Raw genomic sequence first — 24673 nt, 5'->3', positions numbered from 1 at the left:
AGCATCGGCAGTTCCTACTATCTCTGAGACAAAATGGAAATGTTTGAGTCCAATACCCAGGCTGCCACTCGCAGTCCAGGACTGTTGGAGGTCTGCACTGCCAGAGGTGCTATCTCCTGGATAAGATGTTGAACTGATCCCCATCAGCTGGTTCACTAGAGATTCCATGGCCATTGTTTCAAAGAAGGGCACGAGGGATTCTCTCTAACATCCTCGTCTATCAGTTATCCCCCCAATCAACATCACTAGCGAATTGATTACCTGGTCATAGCCTCGCTGGTTCTTGTGGAATCTTACTCTGCACTGCAGGGAGCGACCCATCAAAAAAGCTTCAATTTCCAACTCCTGAAAGGTGCTCACAAAATGAGACACATTTAACATGTAGCTTCTGGGGTCTCTGTCAGAAGGCTCGCAGCTAATCCTGACCAGTAAATGTGTTGTGTGCCGTTATGCCGAAGCATGAACAGTCCAGAGGCGAGTAATTTTATAACTCTGCCTGTGACTGTCTGCGAATTTTGGTTCAGCATCATTAAAGTAGATGGATTTTAAAAAACAAAAAATGGGTGGCATGGTGGCTCAGTGGTTAGCACTGCTGCCTCACAGTGCTAGGGACATGGGTTCGATTCTACCTTCGGGCAACTGTCTGTGTGGAGTTTGCACATTCTCCCTGTGTCTGTGTGGGTTTCCTCTGGGTGCTCCGGTTTCCTCCCACAGTCCAAAGATGTGCAGGTTAGGTAGAGTGGCTGTGCTAAATTGTTCCTATAGTGTCCTGGGATGTGTGGGTTATGCAGGATGGGTCTGGCTGGGATGCTGTGAGGGCCAGTGTGGATTTGTTGGGCTGAAGAGCCTGTTTCCACACTGTAGGGATTCTATGATAAGCCAGTTTCAGTGACATGCAGGTTGTGGGACAGCCAATCATCTGGTTCACTGCTCCCCTTGAGGGGAATAAAATAGAGAGAGAGCCTGCCAGTGCAGGACTGTGGGAGTGCAGCATTAGTGGAGTTCCTGTCTTCTAGATAAGATAATATCCTTTAGAGAAGGGAATCTGCTGTTTGTACTCTGTCTGGTGAATGTTCTGTCCTGGTCCTCCACCAATATTGCAAATACCTTCCTGACTGCCCGATGAGTCTGAACGGTAATGGTCACTCAGTGTTTGAAAGCCCAACACCAATCTTGAGCCCCTATCACACTCAATGTTTCAGCTCTGTTCCGACTGTGGGCAAAATATGAATCTCCCTCTTGGTTCGCTGCTGTTAACACTAATACAATTCTGTTTCTCTCCCACAGGAGGCTATGGTGGTAAGCATTTTTTACTCTGAGAATTTGTCATTTAATCTTTGTACGTTTAATCTCCGGAAACACTCATGGTGTCTGTTTCAACTCTTTGTGTGAAACTGTCCAAAATCCCCAAACACAGACACAGTCACTGTCCCCCCCTCCCACTGCTCAGTGACTGCTTCTCCCATCATCCAAAACTGAGAAAGGTGCAATTTTCCTCTGGGTGAGTTTGGTGACTGAATGCGTTTATCCGACCCTCCCCCTCACCAACTCGAACCACGAAACACACCGAATCTCAAGCCCTTTCACCATTATGAGTGGTTTTTGATGTTTTTTGTTCGAAAAATTGCGTTGGATTTCAGCACAGAGACTTCAGGCATGGAGAGAAAGAGCAGAGAAAGTGACTTCATGAAGAATATTAAGGGAATATTTAGTCTACGTTTACAGATTACGAGGATTCAATTAGAAATAGAATTAGGTTTATTGTCATATGTACTCAAGTACAGAAGTACAGTAAAAAGTTTACAATGTTGCCCCACACAGCATTATCTTAAGTACAAAGTACCTAGTACAATGTACCTAGTCTCTCAATTGCATTTGCATTTGACCTCAATCAAGTATCCTCCGGAATTGTCCTACCGCCTTTCAATCACTGAGCATGTTTCTCGGGTAAAAGCAATTCCAGATTATTCTGAGCCGAAAGCAAGCTAATGCCTTTCGATATCAACACTTTCTGCTGTAAAATCCACAATATCACCAATCTTCCATTAACAGTCCAAGAATTTTGCAATCTCCTGCTGTCTGACATATACTTGATGACATCACTGTTCCAGAAGGAATTTCTGACCCTCATTTTATTTTGTAAACCCTTTACAAAAGCAACCGACACCATATGCCACTAGTTCAAATGCCAAACTCCAAGGACGTCGGTATAATCCCACACCTTTCCATCATCGTATTAACCTTCGATGTGGCACCTTATTAAAAGCCTTCTGGAAATCAATAATAGAGTCACAGTCATAGAGTCATACAGCACAGAAACAGACCCTTCGGCCCATCCAGTTCGTGCCGACCATAATCCCAAACTAAACTAGTTCCACCTGCCTGCTCCTGGCCCATATTCCTCCAAACATTTCCTATTCATGTACTTATCCAAATGTCTTTTAAAGCTTGTAATTGTGTCAACATCCACAACTTCCTCTGGGAGTTCATTCCATACACTCCCAATGTGTTTTTTAAATCTCTCTCCTCTCACGCTAAAAATGTGCCCTTAATCTTGAAATTCCCCATCCTGAGGAAAAGACACCTACCTTTCACCTTATCTATGCCCTTCATGATTTTATAAACCTCTGTAAGGTCACCCCTCAACCTCCTAGGGTATAGTGAGAAAAGGTCCCACCCAATCCAGCCTTTCTTTTTAACTCGAACCTTTCATACCCGGCAACATCCTGGTAAATCTCTTCTGAACTTGTCTTCCACCTTAATGATGTTACTAGCTACTTCCTCAAATAGCTTGACTAAATTGGTCAAATATGATATTCCCTCCACAAGACCATGTTGATTCTGCCTGGTTGCATTCAGATTCCCAAATGCTTTGCTATAACCACCTTAATCGTCCATTCTAGTAATTGCATTGCTCAGTGTAGTCTATATAATAAAGGACATAATTCTGTAGGAGTGGAGAGACCAGGCGGTTTACGTGCATACGTCATTGAGAGTGGCAGGGCCGGTTAAGAATGTGGCTAATGAAGTTTCCAAACATGGCATTACCCCAAGATTTGGGGCTTCAGCTGACTCTATCGAATACGATGACATCAAATTTCCAGGGAAGTCCTGACCTCTGATTGCAATTCCGATAACACAGGAAGCAAACTAAGTGTGTTTGAAGAAAGCAACAGCAGATGAACCAATGGTAAAAGGGGTATCAATCCCCAAACTGTGCCGACTCGAAGCTAAAAGCAACTTGGATGCATGACATAACGGAATCATCTGAAATTGCCCGGTAGTGGTTAGCACTGCTGCCTCACAGCGCCAGGGACCCGGGTTTGATTCCAGCCTCGGGTGACTAGCTGTGTGGAGTTTGCACATTCTCCCCGTGTCTGCGTGGGTTTCCTCCGGGTGCTCCAGTTTCCTCCCACAGTCCAAAGATGTGCAGGTTAGGGTGGATTGGCCATGCTAAATTGTCCCCTAGCTCCCAGGGATGTGCAGGTTAGGGTGGATTGGCCATGCTAAATTGTCCCATAGTGGCCAGGGATGTGCAGGTTAGGGTGGATTGGCCGTCCTAAATTGTTCCATAGTGCCCAGGGATGTGCGGGTTAGGGTGGATTGGCCGTGCTAAATTGTCCCATAGCGCCCAGGGATGTGCAGGTTAGGGTGGATTGGCCGTGCTAAATTGTTCCATAGTGCCCAGGGATGTGCGGGTTAGGGTGGATTGGCCCTGCTAAATTGTCCCATAGCGCCGAGGGATGTGCGGGTTAGGGTGGGTTGGCTATGCTAAATTGCCCATAGTGTTCAGGGATGTTCAGGTTAGGGTGGGTTATATGGGGATGGGGATGGGTCTGGGTGGGATGCTCTGAGGTTCAGTGTGGACTTGTTGGGCCGAAGGGCCTTTTTCCACACTGTAGAGATTCTATGATTCTATGATTCAATGAGATATCTCTATCCAAAGAACTTCATCAACCATTCATTTGCGAGGCAGAACAATCCTGAGGAACACGTAAGCATAAATTTCGTATCCAATCAAGCATTTTCTGAGCTACCAAAGATTTAAAAAAATTAAACGAAACATTTTTTTAAAAAATGACTTGTCCTGAGATGTGATCATAACCAGGCCACATTGTAACTTTGATTTAACTTGGGTGAGCATGGTGGCTCAGTGGTTAGCACTGCTGCCTCACATCCCAGGGACTTGGGTTTGATTCCAGCCTCAGGTGACTGTCTGTGTGGATTTCGGACATTCTTCCCATGTCAGCATGGGTTTCCTCCCACAGTCCAAAAGATGTGCAGGTTAGGGTGGATTGGCCGTGGTGAATAGGGTGGGATGCTCCCTGGAGGGTTGGTGTGGACTAAATGGCCTGTATCCACGCTGTAGGGATTCTAAGCACTGGATAAGGGAAATAAAACTTCACTGCCGACCAATAATATTTTTTTTTGCCAGAATGAATAAGCTCAAAATATTTATCAAGCAGCAGGCAAGGGAAGTGCCAATTTAAGCATTAATTTCCTCCAAGAGTCAAACACAAAAACCGATTGTTGGAAGGGAACCTACATACGTTGAAACGGAATGAGGGGTTGAGGTTAAATTTGTTCAGTTTGTGAAAATGCATACGTCGAGCTATAATTTGTGAGGGGGACAAATTTGTACTTTACTTTCTGCTTTGACGTAAGGTATCAATCTCAGAAGGGAATAATTGTTCCTTTCGTGCTGGTTTTTAGCTACAAGTGCATACAATATTATGAATGAGCCAAGTGTTGTTGCGATTGTGTTGAAAATGTAAAATTCCCAATCATTTTCTGCACACAATGTTCAATCACAAACTCTGTTTTTTCTTTATCCTGCATAAAGGAAAAGTTTATGATCCCAAAGGTACTGTCTTCAATGATGTTACGGTCCTTTTGTTTACTGCTTTCCCCATCTGGGGCAATGTGTCTAAATCTGAGAGTCATAGTTTAAGAAGGTGTAAAGGAAGAACAGATTCATGCATTTTTGTTCGGGGATGAGGATCTCTTTTCATGAAGACTGTCTGATGAAGTTGGAAACCATTTCTCTTGGAGAATAGAATGCTGGGGAGAGATTTGTTCGAAGTCTTCAAATTTGCGAAGGGTCTGGGCTGAGTAGTTGGGGAGAAAGTCTATGCCAAGAATTAAATGATGCAGAATGAAAAGCGTCGATCAAAAGCAATTGACGAGAGAAGCAAAAGTCACAAAAAAAAAATTCCATCTATTGACACAGCCAGTAGTGAGAGGCTGGAATGCACACCCTGAGAGTGTGGTGGAAGCAGGTTCAACCGAAACATTTAGAAACATTCATGGGGTGTTATCAGAAAAGGAAAAATAGGAGAAGATGGGAGAATGGTTTGAAATGAACAAAGAGGAACAAAGAACAATACAGCACAGGAACAGGCCCTTCGGCCCTCCCAGCCTGCACCAACACATTTTGCCCTTCCATACTAAAACCGTCCTGACTTACAGGATCCATATCCCTCTATTCCCTTCCTATTCGTGTATTCATCCAGGTGTTTCTTAAATGCTGCTATCGTGTCTGATTCCACCACCTCCTCTGGCAGCGCGTTCCAGGCACTCACCACCCTTTGTGTAAAAAACATGCCTCACACATCCCTATCAAACTACCCTACCCCCCACACCTTGAACCTGTGTCCCCTGAAAATTGACACCTCCACCCTGGGGAAAAAGCCTCATACTTTTCCACCATATCCATGCCATTCACAATCTAATAAACTTCTGCATTCCAGCAAAAACAAACCCAGTCTATCCAAACTTTCTTCATAGCTAAAATGCCCCATACCAGTCAATGTCCTGGTAAACCTTTTCTGTACCCTCTCCAAAGCAAACACATCTTTCTGGTAGTGTGGTGAGCAGAACTGTGCATGGAACTGCTTTCAGAGGGCTGGTATGGATACAAGGTGCTGAATGGCCTCGCTATGTATCCGAGACTGGGATTCATAACATTAACTGAAGTAGTTCGATTCAAAGAATGATTGGATGAACAGTCAAGTTAACTGGGCCGATTAGCAGCCAAATGTTGAGCAAGCATGCCAATCTACCAAAAAAAACTTCAAAATAAAAACTGAAAGAACTGCGGATGCTGGAAATCAGACACAAAAACAGAAATTGCTGGAGAAGCTCAGCAGATCTGGCAGCATCTATACAGAGAAATCCGTGTTAATGTTTCAGTTCATGCGACCCTTCCTCAGAACTGAATGGTAGCAGAAGATAGGGCAGAGGGAGGGGTAAGGAATAACCGATAGGTGGAGATACAGCCCAAAGAGAGAAAGAACACAAGGACAGGCGAAGGAGTGGATAACGATCAGTATAGGAGGGTGAATAGCTATTAATGGGGGCTAAGTCAGAAGTCACACAACACCAGGTTATAGTCCAACAGGTTTATTTGACACTTTGCCTGACAAAAGAGCAGTGCTCTGAAAGCTTGTGATTTCAAATGATCTTGTTGAACTATAACTTGGTGTTCTGTGATTTCTGATTTTGTCCTCACCACTCCAACAGCGGCACCTCCACATCATTAATGGGGACTGTTCGTGGCTAACATTGGGTTGTTTGTGTGTAATAGCAGACTATGTGGTGACAAGGCCTCGTATGTGTGTGGTTTGGGGTAAGGACATGGGAGAGCTGAAGCCCTATAGTTATTGAAGTCGATATTAGGTCCTGAAGGGTCCCCAAGTGGAAAATGAGGTGCTGTTCTTCCAACTTCCCTCCAGGTAAACTCAAGATAAATTCTCTCAAGGTAAACTTGCAGGTTGTGTCAGTAGTCAGGAAGGCAAATGCATTGTTGGCATTTATTTTGAGAGGACTTGAATGCACTGAGGCTTTATAAGGCTCTGGTCAGGCCACATTTGGAGTATTGTGTGCAGTTTTGGGCCCCATATCACAGGAAGGATGTACTGGCCCTGGAGCGGGTTCAGAGGAGGTTCACGAGAATGGTCCCAGGAATGGAAAGCTTAACATATAAGGAACATTTGAGGACTCTGGGACTATTCTCATTGGAGTTTAGAAGGATGAGGGGGGATCTAATTGAAACTTACAGAATACTGAATGGATGTTGGGAAGATGTTTCCATTGGTAGGAGAGTTTAGGGCCCAAGGGCGCAGCCTTAGAGTAAAGGGAAGACCTTTTAGATCGGAGATAAGGAGAAACTTCTTCAGCCAGAGAGTGGTGAATCTATGGTATTCACTGCCACAGAAGGCTGTGGAGGCCAGGTCATTGAGTACATTTAAGACTGAGATGGATAGGTTCTTGATTGTCAAGGGGATCAAGGGTTACGGGGAAAAAGCGGGAGAATGGGGTTGAGGAACTTATCAACCATGATTGAATGGTGGAGCAGACTCAATGGGCCAAATAGCCTAATTTCTGCTCCTATGTCTTATGGTCTTATGGTCTAACTTGTGCTGAGCTTCACTGGAACACTGCAGCAAGCCTGAGACAGAGATGCTGGCCAGGGAACACGGTGGTGTTAAAATGGCAGGCTACTGGAAGCTCAGGGTCTTTTTTGTGGACAGAACGCAGATGTTCTGCCAAGTGGTCACCCAGTCTATGCTTCATTTCCCCAGTGTAGAGGAGGCCACATTGTGAGCAGCGAATGCAGTAGAATTGATTGTGGGAAGTGCAGGTAAAGTGTTGCTTCACCTGGAAGGTATGTTTGGGCCTTTGGATAGTGCCTTCTAACTTATTCAAATATGCCCTGCCCTGAGGTGTGAACATTAGCTAGACCACAGTATATATTTATTGAGCAATGAGGTTTAGCCCATCTCAAAATTGCTGCATGTATGTCATACAATTTTCTTTCAATGGAGCAGTTGGCATAGTGGCTCAATGGTTAATACTGCTGCCTCATGGTGCCAGGGACCTGGGTTTGATCCCACTTTTGGGTGACTGCTAGCTTAGAGTTTGCACATTCTGCCCATGTCTGCGTGGGTTTCCTCCCACAGTCCAAAGACATGCGGGTTAGGTGGATTAGCTGTGCTAATTTGTCCTGTTCTGTGCAGGCGGGTTAGCCATGGGAAATACAGGGATAGGTTGGGGTCCTCTTTGGAGGGTCATTGTGGAGTTGATGAGCCAAATGGCCTGATTCCACGCTGTAGGGGTTCTATGATTAACTTTTAAAAATGCTTTCTAAAAAAGGAATGCCACACAACCGAAATATGATAAAGATGTGAATATTCTGACAAGAAATTTGTACTGCAAATTAATTGGTTTGACTGTAAATGGAAAAGAGTTCTTGTATTATATAAAAATTAATGCCACATAAAGGTAAAACTGCCATGGTCTCAGGGAGAGATTTGAACCCACATTCTTGGCATTAACTACCTTACAAACCCACCACCCAGCTAACTGAGCTAACCATCCTCCAAGTATACAGTAGATGAAGAACAAACATTTATATTTTCCTCTCTGTTTTGATGCAAGATCATCTAACATTCAGCTGAAAAGGGATAAGTGATGAATAAACCAATAGAATTTGCTTAGGAGTGATAAAGAATTCATTTAAGTTTTGAAATGGAAACCCCACATTCATAATCCAATTATGAAGGCGGCAAGTGTTGAAGTGACTGTGTTCAAAATCCCCAGCTCGATCCCTGCTGGACACAATAATACCAATTTGATTGTTCAGGGATAGTAGGAACTGCCGATGCTGGAGAATCTGAGATAACAAGGTGTAGAGCTGGGTGAACACAGCAGGCCAAGCAGCATCAGAGGAGCAGGAAAGCTGATGTTTCGAGTCTGGACCCTTCTTCAGAAAATCTGTTTGTTCCACAGGTTATGGTGAATTAATCGTGAGAATTTTATTAATTTTAGAGATCTGATTCTCAAAATTAAAAGTCAAAAGGACAGAGCGACTGAGCATTAAAAGCTTTCGACGACATCTGAACTCAAATCTCTTCACTGCACCATGATTCTGCAAAATCTTTCCCCATTATTAGAAAGAATTGGAGGCATGAACTTTGCCTTTAAAAATTACTGGTCAAGGAATAAACAGGTGAAAAGAATGGAAGAAAATGACATTCTCCAAACTTTGTAATTAATTGGCGAGTAAAGCTATGTTAAATTCTTCCCAGACTGCGCGCATTCTGTCACTAATATATGGTCAGATTAGGTATACATCATTCACATAATTAGAGACATAGAGCTGTACAGCAGGGAAACAGACCCTTCGGTCCAACTTGTCCACACCAACGAGATATCCTAAATTAATCAAGTCCCATTTGCCAGCATTTGGCCCATATCCCTCTAAACCCTTCCTATTCATATACCCATCCAGATGCCTTTTAAATGTTGTAATTATACCTGCCTCCAGCACTTCCCCTGGCAGCTCGTTCCATACACATATCACTCTTGTGTGAAAAAGTTGCCCCTCAAGTCCCTTTTAAATATTTCCCCTCTCACCTCAAATCTATGCCCCACTAGTTTTGGACTCCCCTACCCTGTGGGGCAAAGGACCTTGGCTATTCACTCTATCCATGCGCCTCATGATTTTATAAACCTCTATAAGGTCACCCCTCAGCTCCAGGGAAAGTAGCCCCTGGAGCAACTCTCTCAGCCTCTCCCTGTAGCTCAAACCCTCCAACCCCGGAAACATCCTTGTAAATCTTTTCTGAACCCTTTCAAGTTTAACGACATCCTTCCTATAGCAGGGAGACCAGAACTGAACGCAGTATTCCAAAAGTGGCCTAACCAATGTCCTGTACAGCCGCAACATGACCCTCCCAACTCCTATACTCAATACCCTGACCAATGTAATTGTTGAAATTGTCCAATAGATCCGAACTTTCACATTAATTGATCTAGAGCTACCCAATGAGTGATGCCAAATACAGCGGGTCCTCAATTGCAAACATCCGACTTACAAGCAAAATCTCACATTACTATTAATTTTAAGGGTCATTCTTTGAGTTGATTTGATTTATTGTAGTCAGTGAAAAAGCTTTGTTTTGTGACTAGTACAGGCAGACCATAGCAAACATGGACATAGAGATTACAGGGTGCTCAGACAGAGTGAGGCATACCAGGTTAACCTGCACAGGAGGTGCACAAAACAAGATAAACATTATTTGAAGTTAGAGAGGTCCACTCATTAGATTAATAACAGCAGGGAAGAAGCTGTCTTGAGCCTGCTGGTGGGTGTTTTCAAGCTTCTGTATCTTTCGCCTGACAGAAAATATGCCTAGGAGTGAATATTTTATATTGTCCTGGATTGTGTTCCAGCTTGAGTACAAATCAACTTATGAATGTACTCAGGAACAGAACCCATTCGTACGTAACTCAGTGACCGTCTGAATTTTAAGTCACCAATGGGGTTGGACAGACTCAACATCCGTGTAAGTTGCAAACTTAAAAATCTATCGAATTCAAGGGCTTCCTGAGCTGCCAAAGGTCTTGGTCCGAGATATGATCATTTCCCAGACCACTACGCCGTTATTCAAGTTCGTAGCTCAGCAAGGAGAAAGATTCCCTACAAAGAATTCTTGCCTCGATGAGTTGTTCAAAATGTGAATTAAACAGCAGATGAAGAAGTGTCGACCACTCATCTCTGAACTGTCCCCAACATATCTCACCAAAACGTGTTGCAAATAATTTGAAATGAAGTGAGAATAAGGGGTTTAATTTGTACAGTTTGGGAAAGCGTGGAAGCTATCGTTTATGAATGGGAGTATATATTTTAGTCTCTGAATAAGTGCTATACAATTCCACATTCATTTGAAAAAAAACTGTTTGCTTTAAATGAGCAAAGCTGATCCAAAATTCATAATATTCTGAATGAACCACTTGTTGAAGCAATTGTATGGAAAATGTAAATTTCTCATTCACTTTCTGCAGACAATGTTTATTAACACATTATGTTTCTTTTTCTTGTTAACCTCCTACACAGAAAAAGGCTACGATTCTAAAGGTATTGTCTTTAATGTTGGAGGCATGTCCTAGAGAATAGGGACTGAGCGAGAGACTGAGCAATGAAAGTTATTGATGAGAGCTAAAAGCCAATACTTTCACAGTGCTATTAACCTGCTTGTTCCCCAGTGGCAAAGAATTCATGGGCTGAATCCAAATTATTGGTTAAAAGATCAATTAAATTAAACAATACATAAGAAAATGAATAATTCTTTCAAGACGCAGCATTCATCAAACTTAGATCCATTCGGCTGATCCTTCAAAATATTATAACAGTGCATTTCGGTCAGTGATTGAAACAGAAATGTCAATAAAATATCATTGACAGAGATTATCCTGTAGTACCAAGCTCTGGCATTGATTGAGATGGGGATTGCTCTATGCCCTTGCCATGCTCTGCGTGAGATAACTTATCCACTGCTGAGCTGTCAGGGAACGTTGAAACGGAGAAGGCATGGGGTTGTTGGGAGAATGGCACTGAGTCGGTCACTCAGTCAGAGAGTTGTGGAGATATGCTGGGCCCTGTAACAGTTTTCGTGTTTCTGCATTTAGGAGTTGGAATGTCAAAGGCGATTTTTCAATCCAAAGCCAATATTTCAAGTTAAGCCCTGAACAGGTCAATAACTGGGTTATCGTCCCATTCAATCCAGTATTACTGAGTTTAATACTGTCCTGAGATGTGATCATTAACCAGATCAGAAATTCACCAAAGATCTTTAGACAGCACCTTCCAAACCCATGACCTCTACCATCTAGAAGGATAAAGGCAGCAGATACATGGGAACACCAGTCCCCTGCAAGTTCCCCTCCGAGCCACTCCCCATCCTGACTTGGAAATATATCGGCTGTTCCTTCAGCGTCGCTGGTTCAAAATCCTGGAATTCCCTCCCTAATGGCATTGTCCTACAGTAGAAGGACTGCAGCGGTTCAAGAAGGCAGCTCACCACCAACTTCTCAAGGGCAACTAGGGACGGGCAATAAACGATGGGCCCAGCCAGCGACACCCATAGCTCACAAATTAATTAAAAAAAAACACACAATCTGACAGCTTGGCGTGGAGTTAAAAAGAAAATCAACACCCTTAACAAATTAGCAAATGGCTTAAAAGTGTTATCAAATGACAGAATGCCTGAAGCCCATAAGTTTTCTATTCCTGTACGCTAAAAGGAATCTAAATAAGACAAAATGAGTGAGAGATTGGTAAAATTTGTTTAGCTGGCAAAAAAATTATTCCAAGGTATCATTTGTAGAGGAAGTACAATATGTCTTTTAAAATTTTATCTTATGCCAGCTGATTAAATATTAATCTGAAAAATCTAGAAAGTGAGTATTAGTAGCAAAGTTCATTTAATTTTTGGTGCTGTAATCATCTGTAACAATTGCTGAATGATTTAGCTGTAAGTGTAGATTCCCACCCGTCACAGTTAATGCCAATCTGTCTCTGTTTTCTTCCACAGGATACGGGATTGTGGGGAAAGGTACAGTGTTCAATTTTACAGATGCATCGTGGCTCAGTGGTTAGCGCTGCTGCCTCACAGTGCCAGGCACCTGGGTTCAATTCCACCCTTGGGCAACTGACTGTGTGGAATTGGCACATTGGCCATGCTAAATTGCCCCATACTGTCCAGGGATGTGCTGGGTTATAGGGGGATGTGCCTGGGTGAGATGCTCAGGGGTTCGGCTTGGGCCAAAGGGCCTGTTTCCACACTATAAGGATTCTATGATGATGTGCAGCTTAGGGTGGATTAGCTGTGCTATAATATCCAAGGATGTGCAGGTTAGGTGGGTTGGCCATGGGAAATGCAGGGTTACAGGGATGGGGTGGGTCTGGGTGGGATGCCGCTCAGAGCATTGGTATGGACTCAAAGGGCTGAATGGCCTACATCCACACTGTAGGGATTTTACGTTTCTCCATGAGATGCATGGATAGTTACAGTATAGAAAGAGACCATCCAGCCATTGTGCCTGCACTAGCTGTATTGTCAAGTACCAATCTCCTGCCTTTTCCCTCCATATTCTATCTCAACCACCATCCAATGCTCTTACAGTAACATAGTCAAAGAGCTGTGCAGGACAGAAACAGACCCTTCAGTCCAATTCATCTACGCCAACTGGACATCCTAAGTAAATCTAACCCATTTGCCAACATTTGGCCCGTATCCCTCTAACCCCTTCCTATTCATGTACCCATCCAGATGCCTGTTAAATGTTGTAATTGTACCAGCCTCCACCACTTCATCTGGCAGCTCATTCCATACACGCACCACCCTCTGTGTGTAAATGTTGCAAATCACACGACACCCGGTTATAGTCCCACGAGTTTATTTGGAATCACAAGCTTTCAGAGCAACCTTCGTCAGGTGCAGTGCCCTTGGGTCCCTTTTAAGTCTTTCCCCTTTCACCGTAAAACCCTCTAGTTTTGGAGTCCCCTACCCTGGGGAAAACACCTTGGCTATTCACCTTATCCATGCCCCTCATGATTTTATAAACCTCTATAAGGTCACCCCTTAGCTCCAGGGAAAGTAGCCCCTGTAGCTCAAACCCTCCAACCCCGGAAACATCCTTGTACATCTTTTCTGAACTCTTTCAAGTTTCACAACATCTTCCCTATAGCCGGGAGACCAGAATTGCACACAGTATTCCAAAAGTGGCCTGACCAATGTCCTGTACAGCCACAACATGACCTCCCAATTCCTATACTCAATGCACTGACCAATAAAGGCAAGCATACCAAATACCTTCTTCACTGCCCTGTCTACCTGCGACTCCACTTTCAAGGAACTATGAACCTGCATCCCAAGGTCTCTCTGTTCAGCAACACTCCCCAGGACCTCACCATTAAGTGTATAAGTTCTTCAAAGCCCCAATTGTACCTCCCTCCCCATATTTCCAGGCAGTGCATTCCAGACCCTATCCACTCACGGGCTGACAAAGCTTTTACCTCACATCAGCCTTGCTTCTCCGACACTACATCTACGCCCTCCCGCTCTTGCTCCTCTTACAAGCGCGAACTGTTTCTACTCTCTCCAGCCCCCGCTCATGATTTTGAAAGCCTCTATCCGATCTCCCTCTCAGCTTTCTTCTCTCCATAGAGAACAGTCTCCAATTTCTTCAATCTCTCCTCATCGCTGAGGTTTCTCGTCCCTGGAACCATCAATCGCTTCTGCACTGTCTCTCCATTGCGCTCACATCTCCCCTATAATGTCGCACCTGCAACTGTAGACAATACTTCAGCTGAGTATTTTCCACAGCCCCAGGTAATGTTCTGAGTTCGAATCCCACTGTGGTAGATGGTGGATTTTGAAATCAAACTTTAAAAAAAAAACTGGAATTAAGAGTCTGTTAGCGACCATAGCCAATTGTTGTAAGATTCCACCTGGGTCATGAATGCCCTTTGGGGTAGGAAATCTGCCATCTTTACCCAGTCTGGCCTACACATGACTCCAGACTCCACAGCCAATGGGTTTGATTCTTAACTGCCCTCTGGGCAATTAGGGATGAGCAATAAATACTGGCCTAGCCAACAACATTCACATCCTGCGAATACATTTTTACAAAAGTTAACTTTTCAAGTCTGACATGACTCTTTGTCAAGAAGGCCCACATATTGGCTTCAAGTTCGGAAATGAACTCTTTCTATGGCCTCGTGAGAAGCGAGCAAGCTTCCTGTGCAAGTTACAGTGAGGTGGCTCACACCAAACATAGACCAGTACCGCCCAGGAACAAGCCACTCGGCCCACCAAGTCGGTGCTGACCACGACGCCAAACTAAATTAATCCCATCTGCCTACAGATGGTCCATATCCCTCTAATGCCTGCCTGTTCATGTGTCTGTCTGAACACGTTGCTGTCGTATCTGCTTTTACCACACCCCCGGCAGCACATTCTAGGCACCTATCACCCTCGGTGTAAAAAAACTTTCCTCACATATTTCCTTTAAACTTACCCAACTCCTCCCCCGCTACACTTTAAACCGATGCCCCCAGGCACTTGATATTCCCACCAGTTTCCTGCCAGTAGATGGCAACTGATCATCACACACTTTATTCAGCGTGCATAAAGAATATACGAAATAGGGACAGCATTAGGCCATCTGGCCCCTCGAAATTTCTCCTTCATTCAATAGGAACATGGTTGATCCAACACTCCTCTTGGAGTCACAGAGTTGTTCAACTTGGGAACAGACCCTTCAGTCCAACTCGTCCATGCTGACCTTATTTTTAAGGTGGGAGGAGAAAGATTTTAAAAAGACATTGGGTGTGGGCAACTTTTTTACAACAAGAGCAGTTCATGTGTGGCATGAAATTCCAGAGGAAGTGGTGGATGTGGGCACAGTTACGATGCTTAAAAGACATTTGGATGAGATCATGAATAAGAAATGTTTGGAGGGATATGGGCCAAACACAGGCAGACGGGATTAGTTTAGCTTGGGATTATGGTCGGTTGAGCTGAAGGGTCTGTTTCCATGCTGTAGGAGTCTATAACATCAGATTTCCCTCCCTGGAGAAGCCATTGATGGGGCTTTGATGACAATCCAGCAATTTCATGCTCACCATTTACTGCTGTAGCCCTTTCAATTCCAGGTTTCTTTAATTCCCTGAGTGTAAATTCCCAAGACAACACATTGGGATTTGAATCAGACACAAGTCTGGATTCCTAGCAGAGTAGCAGAACTGTCAGACCTCATTTCCCAACAATCGAACACTCACACTCTCTCTCCTCCCTTGCTGGACTGGTTTCTGGTTTCCAGCATCTGCAATATTTTCCACCATCAAATTAGCCCGCATCAAGTTGTGACACTCGCTTCGATTCACGTTGACCATCCCTCAATACCCTTTGCCTTTCTGTGTTTGATGTTTGATTCTAAAAGGTGGTCACCTTGGATCAATAAATCTATATTCAGTTGATTTGCCTCCCTGGCGCTGGAGCGCAGATGTCACATTCAACCGCTCGAACCCATGAAATCGAAGGAAGATTCTAAACATGTAACAACAGACTTCTGCGTTTTCTCTCATTGCCTCTCGGCCTCACTCCTTCCTGTTCGTCACTGTCACAGAGTTGTTGAGTCACACAGCACGGAAACAGACCCTTCGGTCTAACTCATTCAAACCGACCAGATATCCTAAATTAATCTAGTCCCATTTGCCAGCATTTGGCCCATATCCCTCTGAACCCTTCCTATTCATGTACCCACCCAGATGCCTTTTAAATGTTGTAACTGTACCAGCCTCCACCACTTCCTCTGGCAGCTCATTCCAGACACACACCACCCTCTGTGTGAAAAAGTTGCCCCTTAGGTCCCTTTCAAATCTTTCCCTTCTCACCTTAAACCTATGCCCCTCTAGTTTTGTACTCTCCCACCCTGGGGAAAAGACCTTGGCTATTTACCCTAATCCATGCCCCTCATGATCTTTACAAACCTCTATAAGGTCACCCCTCAGTCTCCGACGCTCCAGGGAAAATAGTCCCAGCCTATTCAGCCTCTTCTTGTAGCTCAAACCCTCCAACATCCTTGTAAATCATTTCTGAACCCTTTCAAATTTAACAAAATCTTTCCTATAGCAGCCATGATGTGGAGGTGCTGGTGTTGGGCTGGAGTGGGACAAGGTCAGAAATCATGCAACAACAGGTTATAGACCAACAGGTTTATTTGAAATCACAAGCTTTTGGAGCGCTGCTCCTTCATCAGGTCCACAGGCCACGTATATATCGGTTGCAGGCTTTTCCGCTTATGAGAACATAAGAAATAGGAGCAGGAGTAGGCCATTCAGCCCATCGAGACTGCTCTGCAATTCATGACTCATCTTTGCGTGGACTCAGCTTCACATCACCTGACAAAGGAGCGGCACTCCGAAAGCTTATGATTTCAAATAAACCCGTTGGATCTTAACCTGATGAAGGGTCTAGACCCGAAACGTCAGCCTTCCTGCTCCTATGATGCTGCTTGACCTGCTGTGTTCATCCAGCTCTGCACCTTGTTGTCTCGGATTCTCCAGCATCTGCAGTTCCTACTATCTCTGTACCAAACACCTTCTTCACTATCCTGTCTACCTGCGACACCACTTCAAGGAACTGTGAAATTGACTGTCTTTCCTCCTGATATCTTCCTGCCTCAATATCCAACCGTCTTTACCATTGCTGCTCTCCCTCCTCACTCATCCACCCCACATTAGATTAAAGACATTTGGATGTCCCAGCCAAATACTGACTCTTCCCAACACTCCCCAGGATGGCCCTACACGTGCGGTTGGCAACTCTCTGTGTCTACTACAAAATTGGCTCAATGGTTCAGCTGAAAGTTTGGGGAAGGTGGTGGATTTGGCTTTCTTTATTAGTGAAACAGAGGTCAGAGGTGGGGGAGAGGTGTTGAAGGCGAGGGCTGCGTGACATTAATTGAGGGGGAGGTGTGGGGGGGTTGAATCTGGATGGGCTCTGAATGACCTCAAGCTGACAGAGGGAAGAAAATGCCAGATGAGCGAGGAATGCCTAGTACCGGTCAAGTCTGGAGGTAACGAAAGGGAGGGGCGAGGGCTTCGGCGGCCCATCAGCAGGGGCGGATGCGACAGAGGCGAGCTCGGCAACAGCACAGACGAAACTTCGCTGTAGGTGAACACAGCGCCAAGCGTGCCAATGAGTGAGTGCCAGGGGAGAGGAACAGAGTTGATGGTGGGGGAGCGGACTATGGTTTGGGGTCTAAAGACAATGATAACAGTCTTCCCTGTAAGTAGCTGGGGGAGTGGAGATTGTTACTCATCCAATACATTTGGAGAGGGCGAAAGAGGGTTGATCGTTAGCAACGGAACCCACACGCCGGCTCCTCAGAGGGAGCGGAGACGGGTGAAGCGGTCTGTCGCACGTCCCCCCCCGCAGGGCAATAATAGCCGGTGCCAAGCGTCAGCCCGGCTTTCGGATGGGAGGCGCTAGTCGAATTCAGGCCCTCCCTGCACACATGCGGGAGACAGAAGGTAACCAGATTGTTCTCACCTTGTCCGTGCAGGGTACTGCAAGAGCAATAAAGACTGCCCGAGCGGCTATGTGTGTTACAAAGGATGCTGTGAACCCAAAGGTCAACACGGTAGTTACTGAGCACTCACTTTTCCTGGTAAGTAGATGCTTCAATAGTTTGAGTTACAGGATAACTACCGCATTCGGTCACGAACCCACAATACCGCCGACTGCAGCAGTTCACAGCCCGGCAGTTCATTTTGTGGCACCATGGAGCCCATGGACCGCGTCTACGTTGGTTCGGGGATTTTGCACTGATCGAACATAAGAATTAGGAGCAGGATGAGGCCATTCGGCACCTTGAGCCTGCTCCTGCCGTTCAACAAGATCACGGCTGATCTTTTTGCGGACTCAGCTCCAATTACCCGACCGCTCACTATAACCCTTAACTCCTTTCCTGTTCAAAAACCTATTCATTTTTGCCTTCAGGGAAAAAAAGACTTCCTTTTTAGTTATTTGAGAAACTTTCTGTTGTGTTTCTTGTTGCACTTCAGCTGGTGCGGAGGGCTGTGAGCAGATTGGAGGACCTCCTTTTGGGTCTGCTCCCTGGCCTGGCCAAAAGTTGGCCATTCACAGGTCCAGGCAGCGGGCTGTGGAGGTGAGGGGGGTCATCTCTGCCAACTGCCTGCCCCTCTTCCACGGGCACCTTCCAGCCTGGGCATTATACAGTCATAGAGCTGTACAGCACAGAAATGGACCCTTTGGTCCAACGTGTCCATGCCGACCAGATATCCTAAATTAATTTAGTCCCATTTGCCAGCATTTAGCCCATATCCCTCTAAACCCTTCCTATTCATGTCCCCATCCAGATACCTTTTAAATGTTGACATTGTACCAGCCTCTACCACTTCCTCTGGCAGCTCATTCCAGACACGCACCACCCTCTGCATGAAAAAGTTGTCCCTCAGGTCCCTTTCCCCTCTCACCTTAAACCTATGCCCCTCTCGTTTTGGAATCCCTCACCCTGGGGGAAAAGACCTTGGCTATTCACCCCATCCATGTCCCTCATGATGTTATACACCTCTATAAGGTCACCCCTCAGCTCCATGGAAAATAGCCCCAGTCCATACAGCCTCTCCCTATAGCTCAAACCCTCCAGTCTCAGCGACCTTCTTGTAAGTATTTTCTGAACCCTTTCAAGTTTCACACAGCAGAAGGACCAGAAGTGAACACAGTATTCCAAAAGTGGCTTAATCAATGTCATGTACAGTTGCAACATGAGCTCCCAACTCCTATACTCAATGCACTGACCACTAAAGGCGAGCGTACCAAACGCCTTCGTCACTAGTGTGGGTACAAGGAAAAAAAGACCCACAATGATACAGTCACCTTTCATGATCCCAAAGGAACCAGTGGCCAGTGTAGTGGACCCACTGCGGTATGGTAGGAAACATGGGAACTAATTTGTTTGCAAAAAGCTCCAACAAACACTGACGTGATAATGATTCTCCCAAGGCATGAGATAGGAGCTGCAGTAGGCCATTCGGCCCCTCGCAACACCATCGCTGTGCCCCCGAATTCCCCGACTACCTTCCATTCCCCAGCCAAATGAGACTCCAGCGACCAGGTTGTTTTTGCGGCCTGGTGCCAGGCACTGGGGTGAACATGGGCATTGGACCTTTGGTGCCCACTCTGAGCTGGTCGGGGTGGGGTTGGGGGGGTGGGTTGAGGTGGGGGGTGGGGAGAGGAGGGGGGGCCTCTGTTTAACATCACACCTTGAAAAGGTGGTGCCGCAGTGCCATCCATAGGTTCTGGTGCCCAGAGCTTGGGTTGGGGCTTGAAGTCGGAGTCTTGCAAGGGAGGGGGTGGGTGGGGGTGGTTGGGCGACAGTGCCACTGAGACATGACCCCCACCACCTCCACCCCGCCGCCCAGTGAGTAAAGCTGGGGAGAAAGGCCGGGAAACCAAGGACGGCCTGCATTGACGTAGCGCCTCTGGTGTCGGCGAGCATCCTGGGATATGTGTGTGGTGATGGGGGGGTGGGGGGGGGTGGGGGGGGGGGGGGGGGGGGGAGTGGTGGTGTGTGTGGTTTGGGCCGGGAGCAGATTTGGAAGGAGACCCCACTGCCCTAGATCCATGGTTGGGGCAATCGACACCCTGATCAACCTCCAAAGTGGCTCCCCCAAAGGAGTCCAGCCATAAGAGGGCAATAGGGAACAGGCCAGGAAATGCCCCCCCACCGGGGCCATGGTAAAGAAAGCCCCTTCATTTTGAAACAGCGGCCCCTCCTAGTTCTAGACCTTTCCACAAGAGGAGCCATGTCTCCCATGAGCACCCAGTCAAGACCCTTCCCAGAGTCGACAGTTAACACTGAGGGAAGGGGGTGGGGCTGAGGGAAGCTTACCCCCTTTACCCACAGGCTTTCTCCATCGTGAAAGGGGGTAGGAATGGGCTAACGGGTTTGACAGCTCATGCCGGGGGTAGGGGAGAGGGGGACGTAGGGAAAGACAGGTCCAAGGAAGCAGATGAAGGAGACTGGGTGGTGAGGGGTGTTGGAGAGACAGTGGGACAGCCCCATCGAGAGAATCGCTGGGGATCCAACATCTGACTGGGAGACGGGGTCGGAAAGCCTGATCCCTTCCATCGTCAGTCACGTCGAGAATGAGGGAACGTGGCGATTGGGAGGCGTCTGTCACTCCTGCCTCACCCCCAACATTTACCCCGACTACGCAACGGGGAGAGCGGGATTGTCAAATCCCCAGCCACATGGAAGGGAAGCTGTGCCTGGTGGAAGGGAGAGCTCAGCTTTCAGTGTCGTTCATGGAGCATGTTAGAGAGAAAGAGAGAGAGAAGGGAGGATCAAAAAGGGGGAGAACAGGAGGCCACTCAGTCCCTCTAATCTGCCAACCCATTCACCGAGAGTGCATCTGAACCTCCACCGTGAACATCTATTTTATATTCAACCTGCCTCAGAGATGTCATGACGCACCTCTGGAGCAGGGGGGGACTTGAATAAGACCTCCCAGCTCAGAGGTAGGGACAGTACCGCCTTCCCCTCGGCTGTGTCCGTGCAATTCCATTTACCTGATTCGGGCTTATTCGCGACGAACCATATTTCGGCTACACACAACCACCTTCTTGTTTCTCGATCGCTTCGTGAAGACGGCACGTTGACATTTCTCTCCCAGTTTCCAGGAAGCAATCTCCCGGCGTGGAATCCCTGCAGACATTAATTGTCCGACCTCATTCGCTTCTCATCGAATCAGCAGCTACTTAAGACTAGACTGCAACCCTTTGCCTAGTTTGGAACGAGGCCACCAAATCTGCTCCCCGCCTCCAACCCCACCACAATCCACCTCTACAGACCACTCTGCCCGTTGGTGACCATTCACACAAACCGCAAACTGTACTATCCCCGGGGAGATAGCTCCTCCTGGTTCTCAGCCTTTGGGAATGATTGTTACCTATTAAGTAACATCCTACGCTGGAGACCTCATGCATTCGTTAAAATACATCGAGATTAACAATTGAGTTTTCCAATTGTAATGAGCTGGGATATAATCAGAGCAGGGCTCCCTCACAGCCAATCAAGTGTCTGCAATAATCTTGGAGCAGGCGCTATTGAACTGAAAACCTCTCGGAATCACTTCTGAAAGAACGATGGTCTTCGGGGCCCCCCCCCAACCCCTACAATGTGACAATAACTTGCTGGGACAGGAGTAAATCAGAATTGGAATTGGGGATGGAACTTCCTGTTGAAGGTCACGGTGAGTGGCCCAGGGAGCTCTTCCTTATAAACCAGCCGTCGCAAACACAAAACGGGTCCCACTTCCTGCTTCACGTCTGAACGGTGAGAGTGAAGATGGAAACCCGACGCTGAGGACATTGATGAAGAGTTGGTCTGGACCTCCATCCACCCCTTCTCTGTGCAAGGGTCGATCCAGGAAAGCAACTGGGAATAGTTGGGGTCTTGACCGTTTCTTTCATCTGTAAATGTCAACTACGTTGGGTCAAGTTTCCCTCCGAAGGGTTGGGTTGAGGTCATTTGGGTGTGAATCGAGTTAAAAATCAGTTGTGTTTGTGTGAAATGAGTGGAGTTGAACTCCTGGGGTGGAGGGGTGGAAGTTAGTTGGGTTGGATTGAGTGATGTTGGACTCCAATTGGTTTCTTTATCAACGGTGGATGATGTAATTGCCATATTCCAGCTTAATAAATTATTCCTGCATTATAAATAAATCATTGGCGACTTTTTTAGATTTCGTGAACGTGTGAGTTAGGAGCGAGAGTGGGACATCAATCCTGTTCTGTCTTTCAATAACTTTGTGACCTCTTTGTGCTCCCAATTCCACATTCCCACTGACTTCTGATAAAACCTCAATTCGCCCTGCCCATCAGGAATCTCTCTACCTAACCATGGAAAATATTCAGTGCCCAAGCTGCCTTTTGAGGCAGGGTGTTCCAAAGTCTCTCAAACCGTCAGGGAAAAGAAATATCTCCTGAGCTCTGTCCTTTTCTCTCGGGATTTTAAACTGTTCTGGACTCCCCCTGCTCGATCCTCCCTGTCGAGTCCATTCAAAATCTTACACACTTCGATTAAGGCCCCCCCATCACTCTTGTCAACTCTAATGCAAGCAAGCCCAGTCTGTCTCACCTTCCCTCGTGGGACAACATGATCCCAGGTATCAATCTGGTCAAGCTCTCCAGAACGGCCTCCAATAGATTTACATCCTTTATTAGTTAAGGAGAGCAAAAATCTTTGAGATGTGGTCTCCCCAACGTCTTGTAGAAACATTTGTGTTCAAACACTCACATCAGAATCCCACGAGCCTTCCTGAAAACTTGCTGTACCGGTTTTTAAACATTCTGTGACACATGCTCTGGATCCCCCAGATCCCCCTGCACCTTGGGATTTCTATTCCCGTTTGCCGCTCAATATCGCCGCAAGCCCTTCAGCAATAGCAAACTGTTTTTGGTCAGCAATCTTGTCATCTCTTTATCTGACTGGGCATCAAACTTTTCTAGACTAGGAATGAACATTGGGTTCAGATGGAGGGTCCATCAGTGGCTGAGTATATTGACCCACTGAGCCTCTGGAGGGAGCTGGACAGCCCCTGCTCTCAACAACTGACCCAACTGTACCACAGTGGGAGAGAAACCCGTTCCAGACTTGATCCTTTCAAGGATCCAGTAGCGGCAGTCTAATCCACATTCTTGGATTCTTCAGCAAATATCGCCAGGTATCCCCCTGGTGTAATGTAAGACCTCACCACTGCACTGCCCTCAAATAAGAGTAGGCATTGGGTCCCAGACTCATGGAGCACAGAAACAGACCTTTCGGCTCCACTCATCCATGCCGACCTTGTTCCCAAATTAATCTGGTCCCATTTGTCTGCAAGTGGCCCATAACCCTCTAAACCCTTCTTATCCATCCACCTGTCCAAATGCCTCTTAAATGTTGCAATTGTACCAGCCCCGAACAATTCCTCTGGCAGCTCATTCCATACACACACCACCCTCTGCGTGAAAAAGTTGCCCCTCAGGTCCCTTTTAAATCTTTCCCCTCTCACCTTAAACCCTCTAGTTTTGGACTACCCTGGAGAAAAGACCTTGGCCATTCACCTTAACCATGCCCCTCATAATTTTATAAACTTCTATAAGGTCACCCTTCAGCCTCCGACACTCCAGTGAAAGAAGTCCCAGCCTCTCCTTATAACTCAATCCCTCAAGTCCTGGTAACATCCTTGTAAACCTTTTCTGAACCCTTTCCAGTTTAATAATATCCTTTCGAAACAGGGTGACCAGAATGGGATGCCATACTCCAGAAGAGGCCTCACCAACGTCCTGTACAACCACAACACAACGTCCCAACGCCTACACTCAGTGGTCTGCCCAATGAAGGCAAGCGTGCCAAACACCTTCCTCACCACCCTGTCGACATGTGACGCCAATTTCAAGGAATTATCCAATACAAAAGAAGGCCATTCAGCCCATTGTGCCAACCCCAACACGATTAACGTAGTGCCAGTGTCCATGTCCCCATGATCCTGCACGCCATCACTATCCCAATAACCATCCAGTGCCCCCATCACTGGTGCGCGCTCTCACAGACGTTCACTCGCACGCACACGCTCACGCGCTCTCTCTCACTCACACAGACACTCACACTCACCCTTACACAAACACACGCATCCCACGCTCACACACACGCTCAAACACACCTGCTCACCCTCACCCTCACCCACACACACGTGCACCCTCACCCACACACACACACCCTCACACACACACGTGCGCCTGCACCCTCACACACACAAACACACGCGCGCGCACCCTCTCACACACGCGCACGCAACCTCGTACCCATCCTCACACACATGCGCACAAAACCAGCGGTGATTTGGAGAAGTGCTGACTGAGGACTATAGGCAAAGCCTCCGCCTGATTGGGGGTGTGGACATACAAATGGGTCCAGAGCCGAGAGAGATGCTGTGGATTGTTTATTCGAGGAGAAGGGCCTGGGGGTCACTGCCAGAATGCAGTCGGAGAAACCGAGTACAAAACAATGTAGTAACATTAAAATAGCAGCACGCGTACAGCAATGTCCAAGTTCCACATCAATAGGCTCACTAACTGTTGCAAGTAATACACGAGAGAGAGGGAGGGACGGAGAGCGCAAGAGAGAGAGGGCGGGAGGGACGGAGAGAGCGAGGGAGCGCGGGAGGGCGGGAGGGACGGAGGGAGCGCGGGAGGGACGGAGGGAGCGCGGGAGGGACGGAGGGACGGAGAGAGCGCGAGGGCGGGAGGGACGG

General features: G+C 46.7%; 1 protein-coding gene across 3 annotated transcripts in view; it reads right to left on the bottom strand.

Moving 5' to 3' along the window:
* med11 (mediator complex subunit 11) overlaps positions 1 to 24673 on the bottom strand; it is a 64315-nt gene that overhangs the window by 32087 nt on the left and 7555 nt on the right. For 2 of the 3 annotated variants that reach the window (XM_048620175.1, XM_048620176.1), the window contains exon 3: positions 20949 to 21084. In XM_048620175.1, the coding sequence (XP_048476132.1) occupies positions 20949 to 21084 (136 nt within the window). Of the gene's footprint in view, positions 1 to 4959; positions 5130 to 20948; positions 21085 to 24673 lie in introns of those variants that run through there. The other variant, XM_048620173.1, reaches the window with a different exon arrangement.

Source organism: Rhincodon typus, chromosome 45, assembly GCF_021869965.1.
Source record: "Rhincodon typus isolate 14 chromosome 45, sRhiTyp1.1, whole genome shotgun sequence".
NCBI lineage: Eukaryota > Metazoa > Chordata > Chondrichthyes > Orectolobiformes > Rhincodontidae > Rhincodon > Rhincodon typus.
Note: the sequence above shows the minus strand (reverse complement) of the source record. Positions and strands in the feature narration are given on the sequence as shown.